Source organism: Diplodia seriata (genome assembly GCF_021436955.1).
Source record: "Diplodia seriata strain FDS-637 chromosome Unknown scaffold_2, whole genome shotgun sequence".
NCBI lineage: Eukaryota > Fungi > Ascomycota > Dothideomycetes > Botryosphaeriales > Botryosphaeriaceae > Diplodia > Diplodia seriata.
In genome coordinates, this window is record NW_027117309.1 from 3,385,090 (window position 1) to 3,409,728 (window position 24,639).

Below are 24,639 nucleotides of genomic sequence, written 5' to 3' on the forward strand. Positions count from 1 at the left end.
CCGCAGGCCTCGAGATTCCCGCGAATGCAGAATCCGCCGAACCCAGCCTCCTTCACCCCCCACGCCGATGACCATCCCTCCCCCAACAAACCTGAGTGTCGAAACTTCAGCTAACCCTCTCCGCCTGAAGCGGCAGGTACAGATAGCAAGTGTCGCAGGCGTCGACGCGGAACTTGGCGCGGACGTGGTACCACTCGATCGAGAGGCGCGTCGCCGGCCTGCGTCTGCCACGGGCCCGGGGTGCTGCAGATGCGGTCTGAGGGGGGTTGGGGTCAGCGGAGGACTGGAAGGGGAGGTAGGGGTACCCTTGCTCTGGCGATGGAGGGTGATCTCCATCGGGGTACCTGATAGACAACCCATCTTGATGGATTTTTGCAGAGATGGGCTAGTTGGGTGTTGAGTTTGTGGGTGATTTGGCGGGAGGTGGTGACAGTGTTGGATAAGAGGGACTTCGCTACAGCCGAGTCTGTGAGGTACTGGCAATGCATCTTTCTTCGTTTCGGCTGCCATCTCTCCTTACTGCCTTAGGTAGGGACAGGATAGTGAATGTAACGAACTAATGTGATTGACTTTTGAACCATTCGCCCGGATGAATGCTTGACTCCCCTCGTGGGGATCCCGCTTCATGAGCTCGCTACCAGTATATGAGCTTCCTCATATACCAGGTTCGTGACAAGCAATACGGCTTACGGCTTTGTCGTACCTCATATCGACACTCATTCACTACACTGAATTCCTTCAACTTGAATGAAACGTTTGGCTCTATCATTGCATATGTACTGAGTCTATGGTCACTTGCTCCGAAATGTAACATGAAAGCTGCATCCTTCTACCCTCCTTATATATGTCGCATCTACCACGGAGGGTTGGCGCCATCGTACTGGTTGATGCCCTCGGCATGCTCCCAGCCGGGAACGTGGATGTTGAAGAACTTGCCGGTCTCCTCCTTGCCAACGCGGAAGACAATGTCGGTGACAGCCTTGGAGCCCTGCTCGATGGTCAAGTCGGCAGTGGAGCCGCCCAGATCCGTCTGGACCCACTGTTGTAATAGCGTCAGTTCTAGTGTTCGAGGGATGTATGGATGGAGGATGGTACTTACACCGGGCGAGACGGCGACGAAGGTGAAGCCCTCGGAAGCGAAGGACTGGGAGTATTGGACCGTGAGCATGTTGAGAGCGGCCTTGGAGACCTTGTAGGCAGGGACGGGGAAGAGGGCGTAGGTAGGGGCCTTGCCGATGGAACCCAGAGTAGTGGAACTACAGAAGCTCCGTTAGTAAAGGTATCACGAAGGCATTCAGGTACAACTTACATGTTGACGACCTTCTTCAAGTTACCCTTCTTCAAGAGCGGCAGGAAAGCGCTCGTGACGTAGTGTACACTGGTGACGTTGATCTTGAAGGTCTCATCGAGGTCGGTCCTACCGTAAGTCAGTACAGATGTTACCAGAAGCGTCGAGGAAAATTACATCGTCTCAATGCCGTTGGGGGTGTAGTTCATCACACCGGCATTGTTGATGATGACATCAAGACCTTTGCCGCCAAGCGACTGCTCAACGGTGCTTGCAGCCTTCTTTGCACTCTCCTCAGAGGTGACATCCAGCTGGACGAACTCGACGCGTCCGTTGGACTCGGAAACCAGCTTCTTGATTCCGTCGGTCTCGCTACGAGCAGAAGCGAACACCTTGCTGACCTCAGAGGAGGGCTTGGAGGCAATCAGGCCGGCAATGGCCAGGCCAAGGCCGCGAGAAGAGCCAGTGATGAGGTAAGAAGCCATGGCGACGGGAAAAGCGGTGGTTTAGATGGATGATGGTGCTTCAGAATGGAGAGTGTAGGAAGGCTTGTGTTGATGAAGGTCCAATTGCAGAAGTACCCGTCTTTTATGTGTGGTTATAAGCCCCGAAGGAAGCAGCGCCAACACGTTGGCCCCCATTGTGATGTATAAGCCGGGGGGCACAAAGCGCGGCGTTGGTGCTTAGAAATTAGCGCGCAGGCAACGAGCTGCGTGCGGCTGAAAGAAAGGCAGCGGCCAAGCTGTATGCACGCTCGTAGTGCGGAGTGCCTGTGGAAGGATCAAAGAAGCTTGTGTTTCTGTGGCTGGGCTGGGCTAGTGCTTACGGCGGGAGGGATGCCATTTTGGGAGACAGCGGGATGCTTGGGCTCCCGCCCCCACCCCCCACGGCCTCCGTACTCCGTGTATACCCTGCAGACAGCCCGCGCCGCCGCACAGACTGCATCGCGCCATAGAACCCCGCTACAGGAGGATTCTTTTACGTTTGCATTGCATGCATGCAGCAGACAGCGGGATTTGTAATGCGCTGCTGAGCAATGCACACGTCTTGGTTCTCACTTCAGCCAGCGTTCAGAAAGCAATTTGATTCATCTACAGTCTAACCTCTAGTCCTCCATCCACAAACGCCAATCCACCAGCAACTACGGGTTCAAGATGTCGTGGGCAATCTTCTCGGCCAGGGCGTCTGCGCACAGGTCAGCAAAGCGGTCTCCACTCGCACGAGTCGCATGTCACTTACAAATGGTCGCAACAGGGTGGCCCGGGGGCAGCAGCGGGAAGGATGAGGCGTCGACGACGCGCAAGCCATCGACGCCGAAGACGCGCGCGCTGGTGTCGACGACGGCGCTGGAGTCGTTGGCGCGGCCCATGGCGCAGGTGCAGGCGGCGTGGTAGACGGTGCTCACCGTCTTGCGGATGACCTCGAGGATCTCGTCGTCGGTCTGCACGTCGGCGCCGGGGAAGTACTCGGGGCCAATCAGCACGTCCTGCATGGCGGTGGCGGCGAACATCTGGCGCACTCGCTTGTAGCCCTGAACGACGACGGCCCGGTCCGCCGGATGCGTCAGCCAGCGCGGATCAATCAGCGGCGCGTCCGCCATGTCCGCCGACGCGATCGAAACGCTCCCGCGTGACAGCGGCGCCACCAACGCCGTCGACACCGTCGCGTAGTTGAAGCCGTCCGTCGGGGCGTCGCGCGCGTAGTCCTGCTGGTAGCCCAGGAACCCGCTCATCGACAGGTACTCGACCTCGGGCCAGTCGGCCGGGAACGCCGCCAGCGCCCCCCGCGTCGCGTTGTCGAAGCCCGCCCGCTGCGCCGCCGGGATCTTCTCCCACGCCAGGAAGTCGCCGCCCGAGTTGGTGAGGATGCCCTCCTGCCGTTCGAGATAGTCCTGCTGCGCCTGCGCCAGCACCGCCGGGTCGGCCAGCGACGACGAGGTCATCACGTTCACGCGGTACGACGGCCCCATCAGCACGTGGTCCCACATGTTCTGCCCGACGCCCGCGAGGTCTGCAACGACGGGGATGTCGAACTTGTCCAGCGTCGCCTTGGGGCCCACGCCCGACACCATCAGCAGCTGCGGCGACTGGAACGCTCCGGCCGACACGATGACCTCCTTGGCGGCCGACAGCGTGTACTGCACCCCGTTCGAGTCGACGGCGACGCCCGTGGCCTTCTTGCTGGCGTCAAACAGGATCTTCTTGGCCAGCGTCGACTGGTACACCATCAGCGACGTCTTCTCGAGCGCCGGCTGCAAGAACGCAGTCTCGGACGACTCGCGCGTCTGCAGCGTGGCGTCGATGTTCTCGAGGACGTAGGACGACCCGTTCAGCGTGCCGCTGGTGAAGCCCTTCTGCGACCCGATGCCGATCTCGGCGAAGCCCTTCTGCACCCAGGACGCCATGGCATTCGCGTAGTTGGAGAAGGTTAGCGACAGCGGCCCGTCGCCCTTGCCCAGCGTGGCCTCGTCGTACTCGGCCGTCGCGTTGGCCGCGCGGCTGCTCTTGGGCGGCGTGAAGTTCAGGCTCTTCTCGAAGAAGGGCGCGAAGTTGTCGAACGTGTAGCTGTCGTCGCCCACCTGCTCCGCCCACTTCTGGTACGTGCCGACCGTTCCGCGGTGGTACGCCATGTAGTTGCGCGCCGTGCTGCCGCCCAGCGTCTTGCCTCGGGCGTAATGCACTTTAGCGTCCAGCAGCTCCTGCGATCCTGCTGTCAGAATGGGACTTCTCTCCGGGAACAACAATTTCAGCACGTACCTTCTGAGGTTCGGTAACAAAGCCCCAGTCCACGCGGTTCGTGTCTTCGGGGTCCTTGCCGGTCCACATGGTGTCGTAAGCCGGGATCTGGCTCAAGTTTCCGTTCTCAATCTCGTAGAAACTTCCAGCTTCGATGACCGCAACGGAAACACTGGGGTCTTCGGCCAGGCGGGCAGCCACCGTCAATCCAGCGTTGCCGCCGCCGACAACGACATAGTCATACGTCGCGTTCCGCGGAACCCCGAACGAGGAGCCAAGCAGTTTCCGTGCAACGAGCTCACTGCGGGGCGCAAGTGGGACCGACTGCACCAAGTATGCACAGAGAAGAGGTGCTAGTAAAGACAGAGAGAACATGATGGTACGGATGGGAATGTCGGGCAGAGGAAGGAAAGGTGGAGTGTGTTGTTGATTGGAATCTCTTGGCCCTCCGGTACTTGAACTCTATATACACAGCTTTCCCTCGAGGCTCAGCTCTCTCTCCTACGGTGGCTATCCAGAGGGCGTTCGGCAAACACCATCCTACGGCGTCAATAGATCAAAAGCACATTCATGATAGTCCTGTTGGCAATTCTCCACCCGAAGGCTCCTGTTCATCCTGTGGCGGCCTATCAGTGCCACCTTGGGGCCAATACACCAACAGTCCAGGTATTTTTGGCGTAGTGAAAGGTGCTCGCGCCATGGTGGCTGACTTCTGAGTCTCGTCGAGGGCTGTTGGAATTAGGAAGGGGCAATGCGGCTCGGAATTTGCCCGCGGGGCGAAGTAAGAGCCTTTACGCGCAAGTCCGAGAGGTACTCGGGGATACGACTAAGGCCCCAGCTGGTGGCTGAGTAGCTACGCAACCAATGGGATACCCAGGCTTCGCTTAAAGTGATGAGGCCGGCTAGAAGCGCATGAGGCAAAAGTCATGACACCAGCTGGATCGCATCAGGCAAAGCTCTAGAACCTCTCCGGAAATAAGGTGATGATGGCTCGCGTGGTGACGGCTGACACAACTGCTGCCTGCAGACGCTCGAGCATTTCCAGCTTCGGGCAAGGCGTGCAACTGCTTTCCGAAAGGGGCGCAAAGATGGCCCCAACGCGCTAAGCAGGCAGGGGTGGCGTGGAACAGCGGCAGGATCTCGAATTAACCAGCCCAGATCAAGCGTCCCAGCCTGCCGGGAAGGAGCATGAGATCCCCTGCAGGGCCCCCCACGCTAGCCCGGAGCGTCTTTATGAAGCTTAGGCAGATGCAAAGGTTGCATAAGCCTCTCTGGCGTGCTCCAGCGCTCTTAGCACCTACTCAGCCCCGGTCAGCAGGCAAAGCCCTACCCGGAGCCTCTTCCGGCATCGTCCAAATCCAGCACTCTCCGACTTCCTGCAACCCTTGCGCCGCCTTACGGTTCTTTCCATTCCTTCAACCTCGCTTCCAGGAAAGAAAAGAAAAAAAATCCCTCGGGGCTTCCGGACTCCCGGGCTATGCATACTGGACTCGCATGGCCGCTCGCCTGGTTCGCGGGACAGGCGGGTGGTTGTCTGGGCCGCAGCAAATAGTCCTTTGAGCCGCTCTTTGTCCCCATCACACACCACTTCCCAACAGCAGGATGGAATCCTGGCGCCTGGCTGGGCCAGCGTAGGATCGTGTTGTTGCGGTCGGTGAGGGTTCGTCCGTCATCGGGTGGAAAAGCCCCGCCAGGTGCGGGCGAGTCTGGAGAGTGACTGAACGTGGGAGATGCTGAGTGTACTGCACCCGTGGATTAAATATCGGCTTTGAGATGTACAAGTCACTGTTCGAGTGAGCAGGAGATCCCCAGCTTTGCATTACGCTGTCAGCTGTCATCGCAATCATGAAGTGTGTGACTCTTTGGAGTTACCTTGCCTCTGTCCTTACTGTGGGCGCCTCGGCCAAGTGAGACCTCCACCTAACATGGTGCAATTTTGTGTAGCCGCTGACAAGTCCTCTCCAGAAGCCTGACTCGTTCACTGCCTCAGCATGCAACGAATGGACAGTCGAAATGGGGAACTCTGGACTGTCCGAGATTCCCCGATTTCCTGACGTCCAACCCACTCCCTGGCGGCTTCCCGTGGGGAGATAGGAGTGGCCTCAGCAATGAACCTTACACGGATGTGCCAAACACCGGAATCACGAGATACTACGACTTCAATGTTGCTCGTGGCTACCTCTCTCCGGATGGCTTCAACAAGAGCGGCATCTTCATCAATGGCGAGTTCCCTGGCCCCGCAATCGAGGCCAACTGGGGAGACATGATCGAGGTGCGCGTGCACAACAACATCACTGGTCCCGAAGAAGGCACTGCGTTCCACTGGCACGGCATCACCCAAAAGGGGACTCAGTGGTTCGACGGTGTCCCTGGAGTGTCCCAGTGCCCCATTGCACCAGGTTCCTCCTTTACCTACCGCTTCCGCGCAGATGTGTACGGCACTTCATGGTGGCATTCGCACTTTTCTGCTCAGTACACAGCGGGTGCCTTTGGCCCATTGATCATCTACGGCCCTAAGCATGTCCCTTACGATGTTGATGTCGGCCCCGTCATTCTTGGTGATTACTACCACCGGGACTATTTTGATGTCCTGGAAGATGCGGCCAGCAATACCACCGACTTCAACATCTACGTGCCGTGGTCCGACAACAATCTTATCAACGGCAAGAACAACTACAACTGCTCCATGGCTTCGAGTAACTCAACCTATGGCAACTCGACTGCGACGTGCATCTCCAACGCCGGCCTCGCGCAGTTCAGCTTCCAGCCAGGCAAGACGCACCGTCTGCGCCTCATGAACGTGGGCGCGGCAGCCTTACTCCACTTCAGCATTGACGGCCACAAGATGCAAGTCATCGCCCATGACTTCGAGCCCGTCGTGCCCTACGAGGCCGATGTCATCACGCTCGGCGCCGCCCAGCGCACCGACATCCTCGTCACCGCCGACGCCGCTCCAAACGAGACATACTGGATCCGCTCCACCATCTCGCTCAACTGCTCCGTCTCGCACAACACCCAAGCCCTCGCCGTCCTCTCCTACGACACCAACCCCAACCCCCAGGCGCCACGCAGCACCATCAGCCCCGCTGCGGCCGCCGCCGACGAAAAGACCTTCCTCTGCAAGAACGACGACCTCAACCGCACCGTCCCCTTCTACCCCAAGCCCGTCGCCGAGCCCGACGTCACGCAGACCATCAACGTCGACCTCTTCACCAACGCGACCGGCCACCACGTGTGGCTCATGAACAACCGCACGCAGCGCACCAACTACAACGAGCCAGTCCTCCTGCTCGCGCAGCAGGGCGCAAACGCGAGCAGCTTCCCGGCCGAGTGGAACGTGTACGACTTCGGCGGCGCGCGCACGATCCGCATCGTGCTCAACACCGTCTACCAGTCGGCGCACCCGATGCACCTGCACGGCCACTCGTTCCAGGTGCTGGCCGAAGGGCCCGGCGCGTGGGACGGCCGCACCGTCGTCAACCCCGCCAACCCCGCCCGCCGCGACACCCACATGCAGCGCCGCTACGGCCACCTCGTCATCCAGTTCGAGGCCGACAACCCCGGCGCCTGGAGCTACCACTGCCACATCGCCTGGCACGCGAGCATGGGCTACAACATCCAGATCTTGGAGAGGGGTGACGAGCTCGCGGCCGCCGGCGCGATTCCGATGGTGATGGAGCAGACGTGTGTGGACTGGAAGGAGTGGACTGCCAGTAATGTGGTCAACCAGATTGATGCTGGGATTTAGAGGGGTTGGGTGCCGGTCGTTGCGTGTTGAGTTGGTGGTTGTTGTTTTAGCTTTGTGGATAGCATGAAAAATTTCGTACATAGAAATAGAACGCTGAGTTATATGCAATATATATGGGCTATTACAGGAAGTAATACCACGCTTTGTGCTAATTTTTGCTGCGCTTTCTCGTTTTGGCGCAGATATACTTGCGTTACTCTGCATTGCGCGAAGTCAACAGTCGACGGATATTCCGCAGCCTTCCCACCCGGCGACTTTTATCATTCAAACAGTTCCGGGTTGCGAATCATATATGACCACTAAGATCGATCAGGTCTTGCAGAACGAATCTCTCAACTTTAAAATGGGACATTAATGGTCAGAATATATGGAAAGAGCGCATTGTTGTCCATATGAGACAAGCTGTCTTTCCCGTGGGCGGACTGCAAGTTGAGCGTTCAGTACGCGGCACTCGTGGCCAACCCGGCGAACCTGTTCCAGTAAGAGAATCACTGCTGAATGTCTCGTACTCCAGGTGTCACCACACCACGCGAGGGATCAGAACTCAAATTAGTGAAAATAAGCTTCTTACTCTGCTTTGAATTTTTACGCTCACGGAAGAACTCAACATCTAAGCTGCGAAGCAGCTGAGACAGCTCACGTCATCTTTAGGCAGTGTCACGTTGCATAAGAAAGGATGAAAGGATAATGCAAATTCGTATTTATGTGCAATGCGGTGGGCAGATATTCTACTCTACTGGGGGAAGGTGATGTGGATAAGGCACCCGTCTCAAAGGGCCTTGTGTTTTTTGCGCGACTGGCGACTGTTGCTTTGTGCTAAGCGAGCGAACAAAAAGAAAGAAAGGAAACCAATCTACTGTAAACTCCAAAAACGAAAGGAAAGAGGGAAGAAAAATGCAGGAGTTCTGTTTGACGTTTATGCTGCTGCTGCTGCTGCCGCCGCTGCTGCGTTAGCGAACCCAACCACTTCCACCGGGCCGGCCGTGTGCACGGCTCTCAGCTTCGCCAGCTTCTCGATCTGCTCCTCGCTGAGGCTCTTCGCCTCGACGCCGCGCCGAGGTCGCACGACCAGGCGGTTCGGGTACAGCGGCTCGAACACCACGTCCGCGTCCTCCCAGTCCCACAGCTCGGACTTCTCGCGGAAGAAGTGGGGGGTGGCGGCATCGTCGTCGCGGGCGACGAGGACGTGCGTGTCGCGCACGCTCTTGCTGTGCACGGTGCTGTAGGAGCCGTCGAGCGCGAGCGCGACGCTGCTGTGCCACGGCGTGCGGGGGAACTCGCCGGTGCCGGTGACGATGAGCGGGACGGACAGCTTGACCGCGCCGGTCGAGGGGTGGATGGACAAGCGGACGTAGTCGGGGCATTTGGCTTGGAGGAGCTTGGTGAATGACTGTGCGTATCGTAAGCGTTGTTACACGGCGTGCGTGGTGGGTCGGTGGTCGGAGAGGGAGGCTTACCTCAGCCCGTATCATCATGTTGATGGCGACCTTCTTCACGCACTTGCGGAACTTCTGACCGCTGGTCGCCGTCTTGGAGACTTCGCTATGGCGCAGGTCGGACTCGAGGAAGCGGATGAAGCCACAGTACGTGAGGAGCGTGTCACTGTCTTCGCGCATCATCTCCCGCACCTCCTCTTCGGTGCGGCCGAAGCTGGCCAGCAGTTCCTCGCGGCACTGTTGCGTGAGTGACAGGTACAGCTCTTTGTCAAGAGTGCGACCCGCCGTATGACCGAGGATGTCCATGACACGCATGAGCTTGATGTGGCTCTCGTAGCCCCTCTTGCGGACAATATCCATAAGTCCTTCGCTGTATGCCCAGGTATCTTCGTCTGGAATGCCAACGACGTCATCGAATACCATGCCGTCCGTGGCGATGTGAACCTCGCCACCAAGGGGATAAATAACCCTGATGTCCTCGCACATCTGGTTGAGGCGGGCCAGAGCAAGCTCTTCGCCCAAGTCGGGCAAGATTCCAGTGACCTTGTCAACCTTGTTGATCTGCACTGACTGTCAGCGACGTGCTAGAGTAATTGTATGTAAAACTTACACTCTTCCAAGGGAAGGCAGGCAAGATCATCCGAATGGGCTGATTCTTCTCCAACTGTTGCATGACCTTCTCCACGAACAGTGGCTTGCCAATCCAGCCTGATGAGTGGTCGCCGTCTGGGGGAGCGAGATGCTTTCCATAGCGCTGAAGAACATCCAGGATGTCACTTGCAAGTTTCTCAAGCTCTTCAGTAGTGGGCTGCTCCACAGGGGTAGCAATGCCTTTGGTTGCTGTTAGTACGTGGTTGGCAAAGATGATACACCGGTTACTAAGTTCTTACCAGAGTCGTGGATCTCCTCGACAGTGACTTCAGGAACCTTCTCATCTGCCAAGAGCTCCTCCTGGGCTTCGGAGACGGAAGACTGGACACGGGATGCTTGGCCATCCCAGTCGGACAGCACCTTTTTGAACTCAAACCCAGCTGGCAGAGAAAAGGACGTGGCGCTTCCCAGAACTGCCACAAGGAGCTTTTGCACCTGCACCAGACTCTGGAGCTGCTGCTCGATAGAGACAATACGGGCCTCCATTGCGAGAACTCGAGAAACAACGAGGGGTAATGGGAAGTAATGAGTGATAGGGGCTCGAAGATTCAACAAAGACAGTGAAACGTGCACGTCAATGGATCGCTGGAGACTTGGTGTCGAGGCTTGTGGGTGCTTGAGCTCGATAGCACCGAGCACAACCCGAATATATATCCCCCATCGACGAGGCCTCCATACTGCCACGCACAGTGAGTTGGGTCAGAGCGAATTCTCTGCATCCATCCCACTGTCTCGATCCTTCGACCAGGCAGTGCCGGAAGCAGGCAAAGCCCATTGCGGGCTACCGGATGGCGCAGCACTCACGGCGGAGGTCGGAACAGCGGAATCGGCTCAACGCCTGGGAAGGAGGGCCACGATGTCTTACCCCGGGGTGTCTTCACCGTGCGTCTCCAGCCCGCTACGATTCGCCAACAGGGCTGCGCGTTGCTCTCCACTCAACCGTGGTTCTTCGACCATCACCTCGCGGAAACGGCTCCATGGTGACATCTGACTGCCTGGCGAGCAGCGTAGCACAACCCCAGGGCGCCAATCGGATTCCGCGGTACGCCTATTGCTGGAAAATGGTGGAATTTTCCCGCAGAATTAGGACTCCCATGTCACATTGTGGCTGCCGACGGGGCCGTTGCGAGCAGTTCTTGTTCGCTTGATGGCGCAGAACCCTGATGTCTAGACCCAACGCCTCCTTGCACGTGCGGTGTGCACCGTGCTCGGGTCGAAATAAGCCTTACCATGCACCCAACAGCCGCTCGAAGCTGCAAGATCAAGCACACTCGGAACAATCCTGGATCCAGCAGCCTGGGAGGCTGTACGTAAAACGCTTGGCTGCTGAGGAGAGACAGAATGCGAGAGCCGTCTCGAAGTGTCCATCTCAGCTGTAACCTCAGTTTTGCATTAGCTTCCCGCGCGTAAGACCAGCGAATGTTCCTCCGCTCGCTCAGCCACTGGTCTAGCATGCGTCCTAATGGTCGTTGGATATTGTGTTTCTTTCGTCTCTACAGACAATCCTCTCGTGTTGGTGTGAGCCGTGGGGTAATCCTGCACACACCGCCCGCCCACTAAGCGGCTCCGCGTTTGACATGCTCTTTCTGAGGGGCGGACCATCAAAAGCCCCACTAGCTAGCAGGCAGCAGAATTTGGCCCCGGGAAAAACCGTCTCGCACATTGATGCTGCTGATGTTAACTCCGTCCGACGGAAGGATCACTAGGGAATTGTCACTGAGTCTTCGCCCTCGGGGGTCCCGCACAGCGAGGCCGCTGCGGGCCGCGTCCCCGTGTATCCACTGAAGGATCACCGTTTGTGGGAAACGTAGGATTGGGGCTCAGTGGCGAAGAGTCTGAGGCCATTTTCCCCTCCGCTAACGCAAGTGTTACAAATCAGCTATTTTCGTTGCACACAAGGCCCAGCTGTGCTGATGGGAGGTAGTTGACTATGGTCTATGACCCCCTCACTTCTGAGCAACTCACCAGCTCCGAACCTTCCTGCCGCTTTGTCTTCAGAGTTCTCAATTTTCATCATGTCTTCTTCGAACACGTCCACCTCTGATCTTCCGAAGGAGCAGTTTGAGTCGCAGGAAAGCTTGCCGGTCTCCAACGACAAGCCAGAGGTCAAACTCAACGGCGGCTTCGTTGCGTGGTCCCAAGTCCTTGTTAGCCATCTGCTCGTCGTCAATGGGTTTGGCTACTTTTCTTCCTTTGGGCTGTTCCAGTCGCACTGGATGTCCTTCTTGGACAAGTCCGCCTCGGACATCTCCTGGGTTGGATCTCTGTCTCTCTTCCTCCTCTTCTTCCTGGGGACCCTCTCCGGCCCAGCGATGGACGGTGGGCATTTCCGCTCGATCCTCTTCATCGGCTGCGGTTTCCAGTTGCTCGGCGTTTTCACGACTTCGGCCATCAGCCAGTACTGGCAGCTCATCCTCGCCCAAGGCATTGTCCAAGGCATCGGCAACGGGCTCCTGTTCACGCCGTGCATCGCTCTCGTCTCGACCTACTTCACCGAGCGGCGGGCGTTCGCTCTCAGCCTTGCGGCCTGCGGCGCGCCCATTGGCGGCATCGTGTTCCCAATCATCTCGCGGCAGCTGTCGCCCAGCATCGGCTACCCGTGGACGATTCGGGTCATGGGATTCGTCATGGTCTTCAACACGCTCGTCATCTTCGCGCTGGCGCGGCCGCGGCAGTTCAAGCGCAGCAAGGGTCCGTTGGTGGATCCGCGAGCGTTCAAGGAGCCAACGTACGCGCTCTTCGCGATCGGCATCTTCTTCACGCTCTGGGGCGTCTACATTGCCTATTTTTACGTTAGTCCCCAGCCCGCCCCCAAATCATGCTCGCAAGTGCTGACCTGTCCGCGCAGACGACCACATTCGGCAAGGAGGTGATGCACATTTCCGAATCCGGATCGCTGACTCTGCTGATGATCCTCAACGCGGTGGGCATCCCCGGTCGTGTGGTGCCCGCCTACCTGGCTGACGCCTACTTTGGGACGTTCAACACGCTGCTTCCTTTCGTTGGCGGGGCGGGCATCATGCTGTTCGCGTGGACGGGGGTGCACAGCAGGGCGGCCTTCTACGTCTTCGTCATCCTGTACGGCATCTGCGCCAACGCGGTGCAGACGCTGTTCCCGTCGACGCTGTCGCAGCTGACGCCGGACCTGTCCAAGGTGGCGTCGCGCGTCGGCATGGTGTTCACCGTCGGCAGCGTCGCCTGCTTGACGGGCCCGCCCATCGCCGGCGTGCTGATTGACCTGGGCGACGGCGACTACCTGTACGCGCAAGTGTTTGGCGGCTCGGCCGTCTTCCTGGGCTTCCTGTTCCTCGGGCTGGCGCGGCGCTTCCAGTACCGTCAGCAGCGGAAGGAGCACCGGGAGCCGCAGCAGGCCTGAGTAAGAGGCGGCTGGGGCTGGATCTCGAATCTCGGAGGATGTGCTGCAGCATCAGGCCCGGTCCGCTGTCGCGTCATCCGCCGTGGGGGCTGAAAGCGCGGGCGAAGCGCACGGAGCAAGGAAGAGCAGGGAAGAAATGTACAGGGGTTTGATGTGTTGGCGCTTAGTCAATTGGAGAAGGTGAAGGATTTACATAGTTAGTGCAATAGACTAGAGAGATTTTCGTTTGCCTACTTGCACAATTCTGTGAACAAGCCGCGCCAAGATGCCTAACTCGGCAATCGCACGGCAGCAGCCACAAAGAAAAGCTTTGCGTGCTTGGTACTGCACTGCCGCTAACGGCGACGCCGATCACACCCTGATGGACGCAGCCCCCGCGTGGCCCCTGTGCCCTCCACTGTGCGTGCTGCGACGTCCCTTTACCCTGCCCCGCTTCCGTAATTTTTCTTTTTCTTGCGTGTCAACGCCGCGTATTCGCCATTTCATCCTCAATCCTCCAGGATGCAACCGCTGCTGCAGCCTGGGAGCTAGCAATCTGCCGAGAAGGCGTCAGTTCATGGGACTCCGCTAGGGCTCGCCTCCTCACCGTGCCCACCACAGCCGCGATGGATTCATCGCCAACCTCCGTCGGACTATTCGCACCGTGCCTCATCCGCAGCTTGCTGCCGAGGAGGATTCGACGCGCCCACTCGGAACGGGACGGTATTACGCGTGGAGAGAAATAAAAGGGTGAGACTCAAGCTGTGTTGTGAGGCATCCAGCACCATCAGCCTCCGCGACACTGCCTCGTTCACGATGCCCGCTTCTCTTGTGTCCCTCGCGGCTCTGCTCAGTGCCAGCGGCTCAGCCCTGGCTGCTGCCGCAGCGTTCCCCCAGTACTCGAACTCGTCTTCGGCGAACTCGAGCTACGTCCCCGTCGCCGCAGCGTGCGGCCCGTCCACGGCCAACATCACCTGCATCCACCGCTACGGCAGTGTTCTGCCGCCCTCGTTCTCGCGCGACGCAGACCCGACGGTTGGCTACTCTGGCACTCTCGTTCCCGACGACGCCTCGTGGGGCTCTCTGGTGCCGACTGCAGACTTTGTCATCTTTGACAAGGAACGCGGGCTCTCGCTGCTGGGCCCGGCACCCAAGATCTGGCACAACTACATCCCCGTGCTGAACGTCATCCACGAGGCACCCATCTTCGTGCCGGAGCTGAACAAGCTGTTCACGACGCAAGACGGCCCGCCCGGCAACCTCAGCAACATCGTCATCGACCTGAACAACGATCCTCCCACCGTCGAAGCCTTCGTGACGGACCCGCCGGTGTACCAGCCCACGGGCGGCATCCTGCACGACGGCATGATCTACTGGGCGGTGCAGGGCAACAACGTCTCGCTCCCCAACGGGCAGCAGCAGCGCCCGGGCATCGTGCGCGTCGACCCGCGCACCTACAAGGCGGAGTGGCTCCTCAACAACTACTACGGCTTCTTCTACGGCGGACTGAACGACCTGACGGTCGACTCGGTCGGCGACATCTGGTTCACCGACTCGGACTACGCGTGGGGGCTGGGGCTGGCGCCCGACGCGAACCAGAACCAGCTGGCGACGTACCGCTTCCGCCCCTCGACGGGCGAGGTCGTTGTCGTCGACTCGTCGCTGCAGCACCCCAACGGCATCACCTTCTCGCGCGACGGCAAGACGCTGTACGTGACGGACTCCGGGCTCGAGACGGTCGGCGCGCCCGGCACCGAGAACAAGAGCGCGGGCGACTTCTACGACTACCCCATCCGCATCGAGTTCACGTCCACCAACGCCCGCAACATCTACGCCTGGGATGTCGCCAGGCCCGACGGGCCCGAGGGTGTCCCCGTCATCACCGGCCGCCGCAACATCTTCCAGAGCCTCGAGGGCAGCCCCGACGGCCTCAAGGTCGCCAAGAACGGCTACCTCGTCGTCGGTTCGGGCCTGTCGAACGGCGTGGATATCCTGGATGCTCGTGGGTCCCCCATTGCGCGTATTCAGACGACCCATGCTGTTGAGAACATTGCGTGGACGGGCGATGATCTGAAAACGCTATATTTGGTGGGTATCGGTGGTATTACGAAGGTGGAGTGGGATCTGGAGGGGCCGGATCCGAACAACTACTTCCTCTGAGTGGTTGGATCATGCAAAAAGGATGGGCTGTATGTAGAAATGGCAGGTTTAGTCCTGGATGTGAGGATGAGCTCGCTGGATGTTGGCTTGGAGAGTTGATAGACTAGACCTCTTAGAAAATTTCCCGCAATGGACTTTACTTCCTCTGTCCGCATCGTCTTTGAATCTGGGTATTCATTACAGTGAGCAGTGATGACACGCTAACAAATTTGCCAAATACGGATTCTCTCGTGTGAAACAATCAGAACCCCACTTAAGATGACTTACGTTCAGGAACAAGGGATGATGACAACTGTATCAAGAAAACTCTCTCCAGAGACTGACACGCGAGTATCAATTCCCCATGTGCCATTCAATACAAAGAGATATTCAAACAATTCTGTAGTACTTGAATGAAGATACGAATTCATTGCTCATAAAGTCTAGAAGAGCTACCGAAACCTACAAAAGACTTCGCTCAAACGAGGTAAACTAGCTTCACACCGCTGACCTTATCCTGCCTGAGGTCCTCCAAGCCATCCAGCACGCCCTCCAGCCCGCCCTCACGCACCTGGGGCGGGTGCACCTTCAGCTTGCCCTGGGCCAGCAGCTCCTCGGTCAGCTTCCAGAAGCGGGCGGCGAAGGCGAGGTGGTCCTCGTTGGCGGGGAACTCCTTGGCGCCCTTGCGGAACGTCTCGCCCAGGGCCGTGTAGGCGAGCGTGCCGGCGTTCTCGACGTCGGCGCGCGGGAACTTCTCGACCGTCAGCAGGCTGCTGTACTTGGCGACGCCGGACGCAGACGTCAGAGCCGCGGCGCAGATGGCGGCGGTGCTGTCGTACGCGATGCAGTCGAAGGCGTGGCGCAGGCCGTCGTTGGTGGCGGCGCGGATCTCGGCGCCGACGGTGGGCGACTTGTAGTCGAAGACGTGGTCGGCGCCCAGCCGGCGCACGAGGTCGAAGTTGTGCGGCGAGCAGGTCGTAACGACCGTCAGGCCGGAGAGCTTGGCGAACTGGATGGCGAGAGTGCCGGTCGCGGTGCTGCCGCCGTAGATGAGGATGGGGAAGGGTGTGGGAGCCGGGGTCGTGGGCCACGGCAGCGCGAGGGATTGGTATAGGCCCTGGGCGACGGTGGTGATACCGACGCCGAGCGTCGACGCTTCCTCTAGAGAGACGTTCGAGGGGACCTTGAGCGCGAGAGCGGCCTTAGCAGCGGTGTGCTCGGCGAAACAGCCGTCCTCGTGGTTGGACTCGTTACTGCCATGCACGAAGCCAGCAACCTTGTCGCCGACTGCAAAGTTGGTGACGCCGGGGCCGACCTTCTCGACGATGCCGCTGTAGTCACACCCAACGATAGCGCCCTTGTCGGCGCGGAAGTCAATGTGCTTCCAGTCGGTGGGATTGAGGGCCACGGCGACGGTCTTCACTTTGATGTAGCCGTCGCGGAGCTTGGGGATGGGAGCATCGGAGACCAGCTTGGCCAGCTTGGGGCCCTGGATCTGGATGGCGCGCTGCAGAGACATTGTGACAAGAGAGGCGGGAGCAGAGGAGAGATGGTGATGGAATTGTGCATCAGAGAGCCGCGCAGGCGGCCAATTTCTAGTGGGAGCATCGTCGGGCAGAACGAGGGTTTGCAACGCGATGGAGCATCAGCTGTGGTCGTGATTAGCAATCAACAGTGTAGGCAAACACGGTGGGCAGCTGGAGTAGGATCGTCAGGCAGCCGTTGGTTTGAGGTTTCAGTGACAAATGCATTCGAGTGTGGGGTTTATGCAGCGGGGTTGGTTTAGTGTGCAGCGTAAGCGTAGGATCTCCCAGCCCCGTTCCTTCCCGTGCACGCGGGCCGGCCCCCACGAGCCCCTGCCAGTGCCTGCCGCCATCAGCCCCCCGTTCCTTCCCATGCACGCGGGCCGGCCCCCACGCACTGGGCCTGTCAGCAGGGCCAAAATCCTTCCGTTTCATCGTCCTGCCCAATCCGGAAATCTATCCTCCCGATGATTAAGCCGTCATTTCTAAGCCCGCTGTGGGCCAGCGTGGAGCCTGAGTTACTGTGTTGGCTTTCAAAGCAGTGTCGCACTTCTTTGCATTTCGCCCACAGAGCCTCTTTGTCTTACAGCGCTGGCAGTTCATAGACCTCGCTCGTCTCCGTGGTTTGGTTCCCACAAGCTCTTTCTGCCATTCCCTCAGACCTCTTGCGTGGCTCTTACCCATTATTTGTGCCCCGCAATGGCCTCTTTCAAAGACTCGCGAGACACGTTCGCGAAATCCAACAATGCCAGCGACGTTGATTTCGCGCGTCCTGCAGAGGCCGTACCCGAAGTCTCGTCACCTGCTCGGAAGCTGCACGGATTTTCGGTAAGATAAACGCCACCATCTCCAAACAATAGCGAGTTTCCGAGACCTAACAAGATTACAGTGGTTTCTCGTGGTTTTCAGTATCCTTTCCAGCATTTTCTTGTATGCTCTGGACAATACGATTGTCGCCGACATCATTCCGGCAATCGTGAATGACTTTTCCTCAATTAAAGATCTGGGATGGCTTTCAGTTGGGTAAGAAATCCTCGCTGGCAACTTCGCACCGCAACTCCGCTGACCGATTTCTGAAGCTTCGTGATTGGCGGTGTTGCCGTCATCATGCCTCTTGGGAAGATCTACGGCATGTTCGATGTGAAATGGCTGTACATCATTTCCATGGTTATTTTCTTGGCCGCATCTGCCCTGTGCGGCGCTGCTCCGGACATGAACGCTGAGATTGTTGGTCGAGTCTTCGCCGGAGCTGGCGGCATTGGCCTTTACATTGGTGTGATGATTCTTCTCTCCATCAACACCACCGAGCAGGAACGTCCTGCTTACCTGAGCCTTGTGTGAGTAGCCGATGGTATCTCTATCTCCTGCTCCCAAGCTGACAATGGCACTCATAGCGGATTGGTCTGGGGCTTCGGAACTGTTCTTGGACCCGTCATTGGAGGCGCCTTCGAGAAGGTCAACTGGCCCTGGGCATTTTACATCAATCTCATCATTGGTGGCGTCCTTTTCCCAGTCTGGCTCTTTCTGCTTCCCTCGTTCCATCCGGCCAAGAACCAGCCTCTCGGCGACAGGCTCCGACGCTTCGACTCCGTTGGCGCGATCCTCAGCATTGGCGCTTTTGTGACGCTCATTATGCCCATCAACTTTGGTGGTACCCTTTATGCTTGGGACAGCGGCCAGATTATTGCCCTGTTCGTCATCGCTGCCGTCCTCTGGATCGCGTTCGGCGTGCAGCAGGCGTTGTGCCTGTTCACAACCACTTCCGAGAGGATGTTTCCTGTCCAGTTTCTCGTGAACAAGGAGGCTATCCTTCTGTTCATATGCGCTATTGCGTGCAACTGCGCGGTTTTCGTCCCCATTTACTACGTTCCCATTTACTTCCAATTCTCCAGGGGAGACGATGCGTTGAATTCCGCCGTTCGTCTACTTCCTCTCATCTTCCTACTTTGTTTCTCAATCTTGACAAATGGATGGCTCATGTCACGCCTGGGCTACTACATGCCTTGGTATGCTGTCGGCGCTGTCTTGGCACTGATCGCCAACGTCTTTCTGTGTAAGCCGTATCACTTTCACGTTCGATCATAGATGCTGACGTTCCAACAGCGCTCATTGACCTCAACACTTCACAAGCCTACCTCTACGGCTTTGAAGCTATGCTCGGACTTGGTGGTGGCGCTTTCGTGCAAGCAGGGTACGCTGTCATTCAGACCGCAGTTCCTGCGCATGATCTGGGCTACGCTGTGAGCTTCATGATGATTGGTATGTCACACGAGCCTTGGACGTACATTCAAGCTGACTTTCATCCTCAGCACAAATTGGCGGAATCGCTCTTGGTCTCGCATGCGCTAGCGCAGTTTTTATCAACGGCGCTACGGATGGTCTGAAGGACCTTCTCCCTAGTCTTCCTGTTGACCAGCTCCAGGCCGCCATCTCCGGTGCTAGCAGCGATGTCCTCCAGAAACTGGATGAGGAGACTCGGCAGGCGGCCCTGAGTATCATTGTCGACAACATGAGCAAAGCGTACGTCTCACTATCTTGCCATTGAACCATATGCTGACTTGAATGCGCAGATTCATCTTTGCCTACGTTGCAGCCGCAGTTGCCTTGGTTGGTTCTCTCCTCCTTTCCGTAAGTTTGACCTGCCCTTATTACACCGAGGAGTAAATTCTTACGTTATGTGCAGAGGAAACGGGTCTTCGTACCCACGGCTGCAGGAGCTTGAAGAGGGAGGAAACAGATTAAAGCATGTGATTTATGAGAGAGTACCAAGAGCGAAATACTTTAGATTGGTCGGTAAAGATGATATACACATGAACATAGAACGGTGTCTTTGGAGTTTGGAGTCTACTTCATTATTTTAGCACGAAAGAAAATCAATACTGCAGACTAAACTTCAAGTAAAATAAGATGCAGTTCCATCCAAGAAGTGAAGCTCTTGAGAGCGGTCACGACGAATCTCAAAAAGGCATGACAGGGGACACATCGTAACCAATTCCTGTCCAACAGAAGCTACAACTACGTGTGCCCATGACTTCTGTACTCCTCGCAAAATGGCGCAGAAATTGCACACAATTGTGTGATACAAGGAACGTAATCCTTCACTTTCTAGTTTCGCCCGTGTACGTCTGCATTGCCCGAATGCGCCACCTCGGCCGTCAGCTTCCAAAAGGAACTGCAATGTCATCAGGCAGCATCCTCCGGGATATTGAGCATTTCCCGAAAGTTTGGGAGCTGTGCAACGCAAATCCGCTGCCAAGACCTCCACGTATTTCATAATCAGCACTAAGTATCTTCGGGCTGAAGTATATCCCGCAATAAATGGCCAATTTGTAATCAACATGGATGCGAAGGCATCGAGACAGAGATATAAACTTCTTTCATCTCTATGGGAGAGTGTCATTGAGAGCCAACGTCAACATCCCACATCTATTATTCCCCAAGGTTTTCTTCTTTCAGCGGATATGTGGACTTACCTCCTTGGAGTCGCCAGTGCGGTAGCACTCATCGGCACCAAGGCTGCATTCGCTCAAGAACTTCTTGCAGACACTGGCGTTGCCGGTCCCCCTGTTGAGGTTGTGCACTACTACTACGATCAATGGCCGACAGGTGAGTACTACATGCAACTTTGGAAAGTCTTCCAGGAACTACTTCCATACTGACCTGCATTTTAGGTGTTGGTGTTTCAAAGGCTGGCCGCATTTTTACATGCTATCCTCCAGGCTTTGACGCTAACAACACCTTTGATGGCTCGAACGGCCGGTACAGTGTTGCGGAGCTGACCTCCAAGGATACTGAAGCGGCATGGCCCAGTGTTGAGTTGAACAGCCCTCCTGGAGGTGCAATAAATTACACCACCAATCCACCCAGTAAGTTCACAAATTCCCTGCTTTCATTGACTATATACCTATCGACTACTTCTGTCCCTTTTCGCCTGTGAACAGTTACACCGCAGTTTCAGATATCGTTCACTGACGCAATGAATTCTCAACAGCCGGCGCAAACTACACCGACTACATAATCGCCGCCCAAAGCGTTGTCATCGACCCCCTCGACCGGGCCTGGATCCTCGACACCGGCCGCGCCCTCACCCCGACCGGCAGCCTCGTCCCGGCCAGCGTCCCCGGCGGGCCCAAGCTCATCGGCATCGACCTGTCCGCAAACGACACCATCTTCACGACCATCGTCTTCCCGCCGTCCGTCGTGTTCCCGGACTCGTACCTGCAAGACGTCCGCTTCGACCTGCGCCCGCACCTCACCGCGTCCGGCCAGGGCGTCGCCTACATCACGGACTCGTCGATCGAGTCGACGGCGGGCGTGATCGTGGTGGACCTGGGAACGCACGAGGCGTGGCGGCGGTTCGACGGGCCCAGCGTCGCGCCGGTGGAGCGGCAGTTCTCGGCCTTCGTCTGGGGCACGCCGCTGCTCTTCCAGCCGGGACCGGACGCACCGACGCGCTACCTGCCGGTGGGCCGCCGGCTCTCCCTGAGCGCGGACGGCGAGGAGCTGTTCTTCGGCGCCGCCGAGAGCCGCACGCTGTGGTCGGTGCGCACCGCGCTGTTGCGCGCCCGCGACGGCGCCGCCGAGCTACGCGCCCAGGCAGGCGTCACCGGCCGCGGCCAGAAGGGCGTCAGCGACGGGTACGAGGTCGACTCCAACGGCCTGCTGTACCTCGGGAACGTCGAGCAGAACGCCATCAACATCTACAACCCGGACAACGGGACGGCGGCCGTGTGGGTGAGGGATCCGAGGATCAACTGGCCGGATACGCGTAGGTTTCCCCTGTCCAAGGCGGAGGGTGATGTGGATGGCTTGTAACTGACGTGTGTGGACAGTGGCCATTGCCGAAGACGGGTATCTCTATTTCACCGTCAACCAGCTACAGCTGTCACCTATCATTTATCCGGGAACAGATCGTAGGGTCAAGCCATATGGGCTTTTGAGGGCCAAGTTGCCGGGTAACGGAACGAAGGTCAATCTCTTGTAGGATGTCATACATTGAACTCAACAGCATGGCCAGAAGAAGAGAAGCGTTTCCTACAAATTGCTCCATATATGTATACTCGATGTTGCTGTTGAACCTGCCTGTGGACCTGTAGTGCCGTGCTCTCTTGCTCTTTTAATTTCTTGCATCTTCGGCCCAGCAGACTCGTGTCACAGCTGCGCGCCACTCAAAAGCCTCTGGAAAATCACGGTACCTGTTACTTGTGGCTGTTGCTGCCTGGCCGCCACTGTTACCAGCGTCGCTCGTACCGAAATGGGCAGGTATGAGGCTGACAGTGCATTCCTGGTAGTCACCCAATGTCTGTACCCAGCCTTATTTCGGCGTATCCCTCGAGTTTGTCATCCGACTGCTCAGTAGCGAGCACTTTCGGTGTTTATGCTGGATACCAACGGGTAGTTCCACCTGATATTTGGAAGCTTTGCCAATATTCGACGCCATGACCGGCACTGTACAGAACGCGTCTGCCAGTCTGCCTCCTGAAGAGAAAGCATGGCCGAATGATACAGCTGGATACGGCTGTAAGCCAGTACCGCCTGATAAGCCGCCACCGACTGAATCGAATACGTTGATGCATTTTTGGCAAAGTCCAGACTGTGTGGCGGAGAAGCAGACGTGGACATTGCAGCAGTTTCCAAAGGGAATTGGAGATAAGCTAATAGCACGAGTCGAGAACCCCGTAAAGGCCTGGGGGATCTACCTCAAGAAAGGTACTTTTCCTGATATCCCTCAACCTGGCAGTGATTGATTCCTGGTTTTTGGGAATGTATGGTCGGATGTGAAGCAGGACATCCAGGGTGGACTTGGGATAGTTGCATCTTGGCTTGCGGTGCTTAGTCTGGCTTTTCCGTACATGGAGCTGAGTGGTGTTTGAGCTTTCGACTTCGTGTTTCCTTCAATGGTAGTCTTCTTTCATTTCGCACCTCTATGTTGTGTTCACCCTTCTTGAGCTTTATGAGAACAAAATATGCCACGTGTACAAATATCTACACATACTTACAGATGATAGAAACGAAAAGCATAGCCCACCCCAAGAGCGAACAGCTCAGCAACCATATCCGATGAGATAAGAGATTTGCATCCTGAGATCATACAAGGCTTAACCTCCAAGCTCATACGGTCCCTCCTTCTTCACCTGTTCCTCTGGTAGCTGCGGCAGCCTCTTGTCCGGCGGCGTAGTCGGCACCCTACGCAATGGTCAGCCCTACACTCCATCACAAAGAGCAAGAACTTACTGATCCCTCCCCACCTCCCCATACGCACTCAACTCGCTCACCACCGTCTGGCTCTGGCTCTGGCCCCCGGTCCGCCCCCGCCACGCCGCCGGCGTCCACGGCGGACTGACCAAATACTCGCCACCAGCACTCCCCGGCAACTCCGACACGACCGGACTCCTCCTCCCACCACCACCACCACCACTGGCACCGTATACCTCCCCTCTTCCCCCCGCCTCACCAAACCCCTCCGGCACATGCCTCTTCCGCCAATGCCGCAGCGCCCATATCCCGCCGCCAACAACCGCAGAAGCGACAAGACAACCAATAACAATCCCCGCAATAGCACCAGGAGATACCGACGACGATCTCGACGACTTCGAGCTAGCGGCGGCGGTACCCGACGACGCGGTTGATCCAGACGACGAAGAAAGGCTCGAGCCTTGCGGCAGGGCCTCGCCCGGGCTGAGCGCGAGCGTGGCGGCGGCGGCGGCGCGCTTCTGGACAGCAAGCTGGGTGGGCGAGGCCGGGTTGATGACGCCGACCATCTGGTGCCCGACGCAGGCGTCTGGGGCCGAGTTGTAGAACCACAGGGGCGTGACGCGGTTGATTGTTATGTAGTACGCGGGCTGTTTGTTGTGCACTTGTTAGTTGTTGTTTTTCCGTCGTTGCCGTCGTCGTGCTTGGGGAATATGGATAGCTGTCTTGCGGTGGGTGGGTAGGCGGGATATATATATGATGGTGGAGGAAGGGGAATGTTTGATTCAACTCACGAGCTCCGTGATGTTCACCTGCGCCAGGTTGGCGACGATGGGCCGGAAGCCGGACCAGAAGGCCGAGTCAGCGCGGTCGGGCGCGGTGAGGGCGTACGGCACGCACGGGTAGCCGTAGTCGGCGCGCGCGACCGAGTTGTTGGTCGGCCAGAACTCGAACTTGACGACGTCGCCGACCGCCGCCGTCACGTTCTCCGGCACGAACAGGTTGGCGACTCGGTTCACCGTGATCGTGATGGTGGCTGGGCCGCCGCTCGTGGACGTCGTCACCGTCGACGCGGCCGCGACGTCCTTGGATGTTGTCGTCGTCGTGGTTTGTGGGAGGGTTGTTCCGAGGATCGAGACATCGTTCTGGGCGGAGACGAGGGCTCGTAGGTACGCTAGTAGGAGGGCGATTGCTGCGAGCGCTAGTTGATACATGATTTGGGTGTCCTTTTTGACGGTGTTGCGGCGATGTTGGAAGTTGAGTCAAACTTCGATGACCCAGCGCAGTGGCGGAAGGAGAGACAAAGGAACGGCATCGCATTCAATCGCGTCGGAGCTCTTGCCACGTGCGGGATAATGAAATGATTGGGAATGACGTATTTCGTGGGAACAAAGAGTAAAGTGTACGAACTCAGAAAGAAAAAAATGTATAGACGTGTGTAGTGGATTCTTATGTTTGGTGTATATGTACAAGTCTGAAAAAGTTGATCCGGGCTCAGAGATTTGGGTCGAATGCTCCCGTAGGAAGACTGTTTGGTCCAGATGTTTGTTTCAACTGCCGACATGATTTCCA

At 57.5% G+C, this 24,639-nt stretch overlaps 9 protein-coding genes across 9 annotated transcripts; 4 read left to right on the forward strand and 5 right to left on the reverse strand.

The window, feature by feature from the left end:
• Positions 1–853: 853 nt before the first annotated feature.
• SLS55_002361 (uncharacterized protein) lies at positions 854–1,773 on the reverse strand (the record flags this gene model as incomplete). The annotated part of the gene is made up of 4 exons (XM_066773843.1): positions 854–1,039; positions 1,100–1,256; positions 1,310–1,417; positions 1,466–1,773. 4 exons carry the CDS (start codon positions 1,771–1,773, stop codon positions 854–856), a joined length of 759 nt encoding a protein of 252 aa, XP_066636410.1.
• Positions 1,774–2,429: 656 nt separating this feature from the next.
• SLS55_002362 (uncharacterized protein) lies at positions 2,430–4,398 on the reverse strand (the record flags this gene model as incomplete). The annotated part of the gene is made up of 3 exons (XM_066773844.1): positions 2,430–2,473; positions 2,528–3,986; positions 4,045–4,398. The coding sequence occupies 3 exons, from the start codon at positions 4,396–4,398 to the stop codon at positions 2,430–2,432; spliced, it is 1,857 nt and encodes a 618-aa protein (XP_066636411.1).
• Positions 4,399–5,868: 1,470 nt separating this feature from the next.
• On the forward strand, positions 5,869–7,771 carry SLS55_002363 (uncharacterized protein; the record flags this gene model as incomplete). The annotated part of the gene is made up of 2 exons (XM_066773845.1): positions 5,869–5,930; positions 5,989–7,771. 2 exons carry the CDS (start codon positions 5,869–5,871, stop codon positions 7,769–7,771), a joined length of 1,845 nt encoding a protein of 614 aa, XP_066636412.1.
• Positions 7,772–8,687: 916 nt separating this feature from the next.
• SLS55_002364 (uncharacterized protein) lies at positions 8,688–10,344 on the reverse strand (the record flags this gene model as incomplete). The annotated part of the gene is made up of 4 exons (XM_066773846.1): positions 8,688–9,161; positions 9,229–9,768; positions 9,818–10,038; positions 10,098–10,344. 4 exons carry the CDS (start codon positions 10,342–10,344, stop codon positions 8,688–8,690), a joined length of 1,482 nt encoding a protein of 493 aa, XP_066636413.1.
• Positions 10,345–11,873: 1,529 nt separating this feature from the next.
• Positions 11,874–13,234, forward strand: SLS55_002365 (uncharacterized protein; the record flags this gene model as incomplete). The annotated part of the gene is made up of 2 exons (XM_066773847.1): positions 11,874–12,650; positions 12,707–13,234. The coding sequence occupies 2 exons, from the start codon at positions 11,874–11,876 to the stop codon at positions 13,232–13,234; spliced, it is 1,305 nt and encodes a 434-aa protein (XP_066636414.1).
• A 795-nt stretch (positions 13,235–14,029) lies between these two features.
• Positions 14,030–15,373, forward strand: SLS55_002366 (uncharacterized protein; the record flags this gene model as incomplete). Its single annotated transcript, XM_066773848.1, has 1 exon — positions 14,030–15,373. The coding sequence occupies one exon, from the start codon at positions 14,030–14,032 to the stop codon at positions 15,371–15,373; it is 1,344 nt and encodes a 447-aa protein (XP_066636415.1).
• Positions 15,374–15,830: 457 nt separating this feature from the next.
• On the reverse strand, positions 15,831–16,871 carry SLS55_002367 (uncharacterized protein; the record flags this gene model as incomplete). The annotated part of the gene is made up of 1 exon (XM_066773849.1): positions 15,831–16,871. One exon carries the CDS (start codon positions 16,869–16,871, stop codon positions 15,831–15,833), a length of 1,041 nt encoding a protein of 346 aa, XP_066636416.1.
• Positions 16,872–17,982: 1,111 nt separating this feature from the next.
• SLS55_002368 (uncharacterized protein) lies at positions 17,983–21,690 on the forward strand (the record flags this gene model as incomplete). The annotated part of the gene is made up of 9 exons (XM_066773850.1): positions 17,983–18,212; positions 18,270–18,928; positions 18,979–19,134; positions 19,230–19,395; positions 19,446–19,503; positions 19,985–19,994; positions 20,374–20,481; positions 20,547–20,741; positions 20,867–21,690. 9 exons carry the CDS (start codon positions 17,983–17,985, stop codon positions 21,688–21,690), a joined length of 2,406 nt encoding a protein of 801 aa, XP_066636417.1.
• Positions 21,691–23,852: 2,162 nt separating this feature from the next.
• SEO1_1 (MFS transporter (Seo1)) lies at positions 23,853–24,631 on the reverse strand (the record flags this gene model as incomplete). Its single annotated transcript, XM_066773851.1, has 2 exons — positions 23,853–24,293; positions 24,623–24,631. 2 exons carry the CDS (start codon positions 24,629–24,631, stop codon positions 23,853–23,855), a joined length of 450 nt encoding a protein of 149 aa, XP_066636418.1.
• Positions 24,632–24,639: the final 8 nt, after the last annotated feature.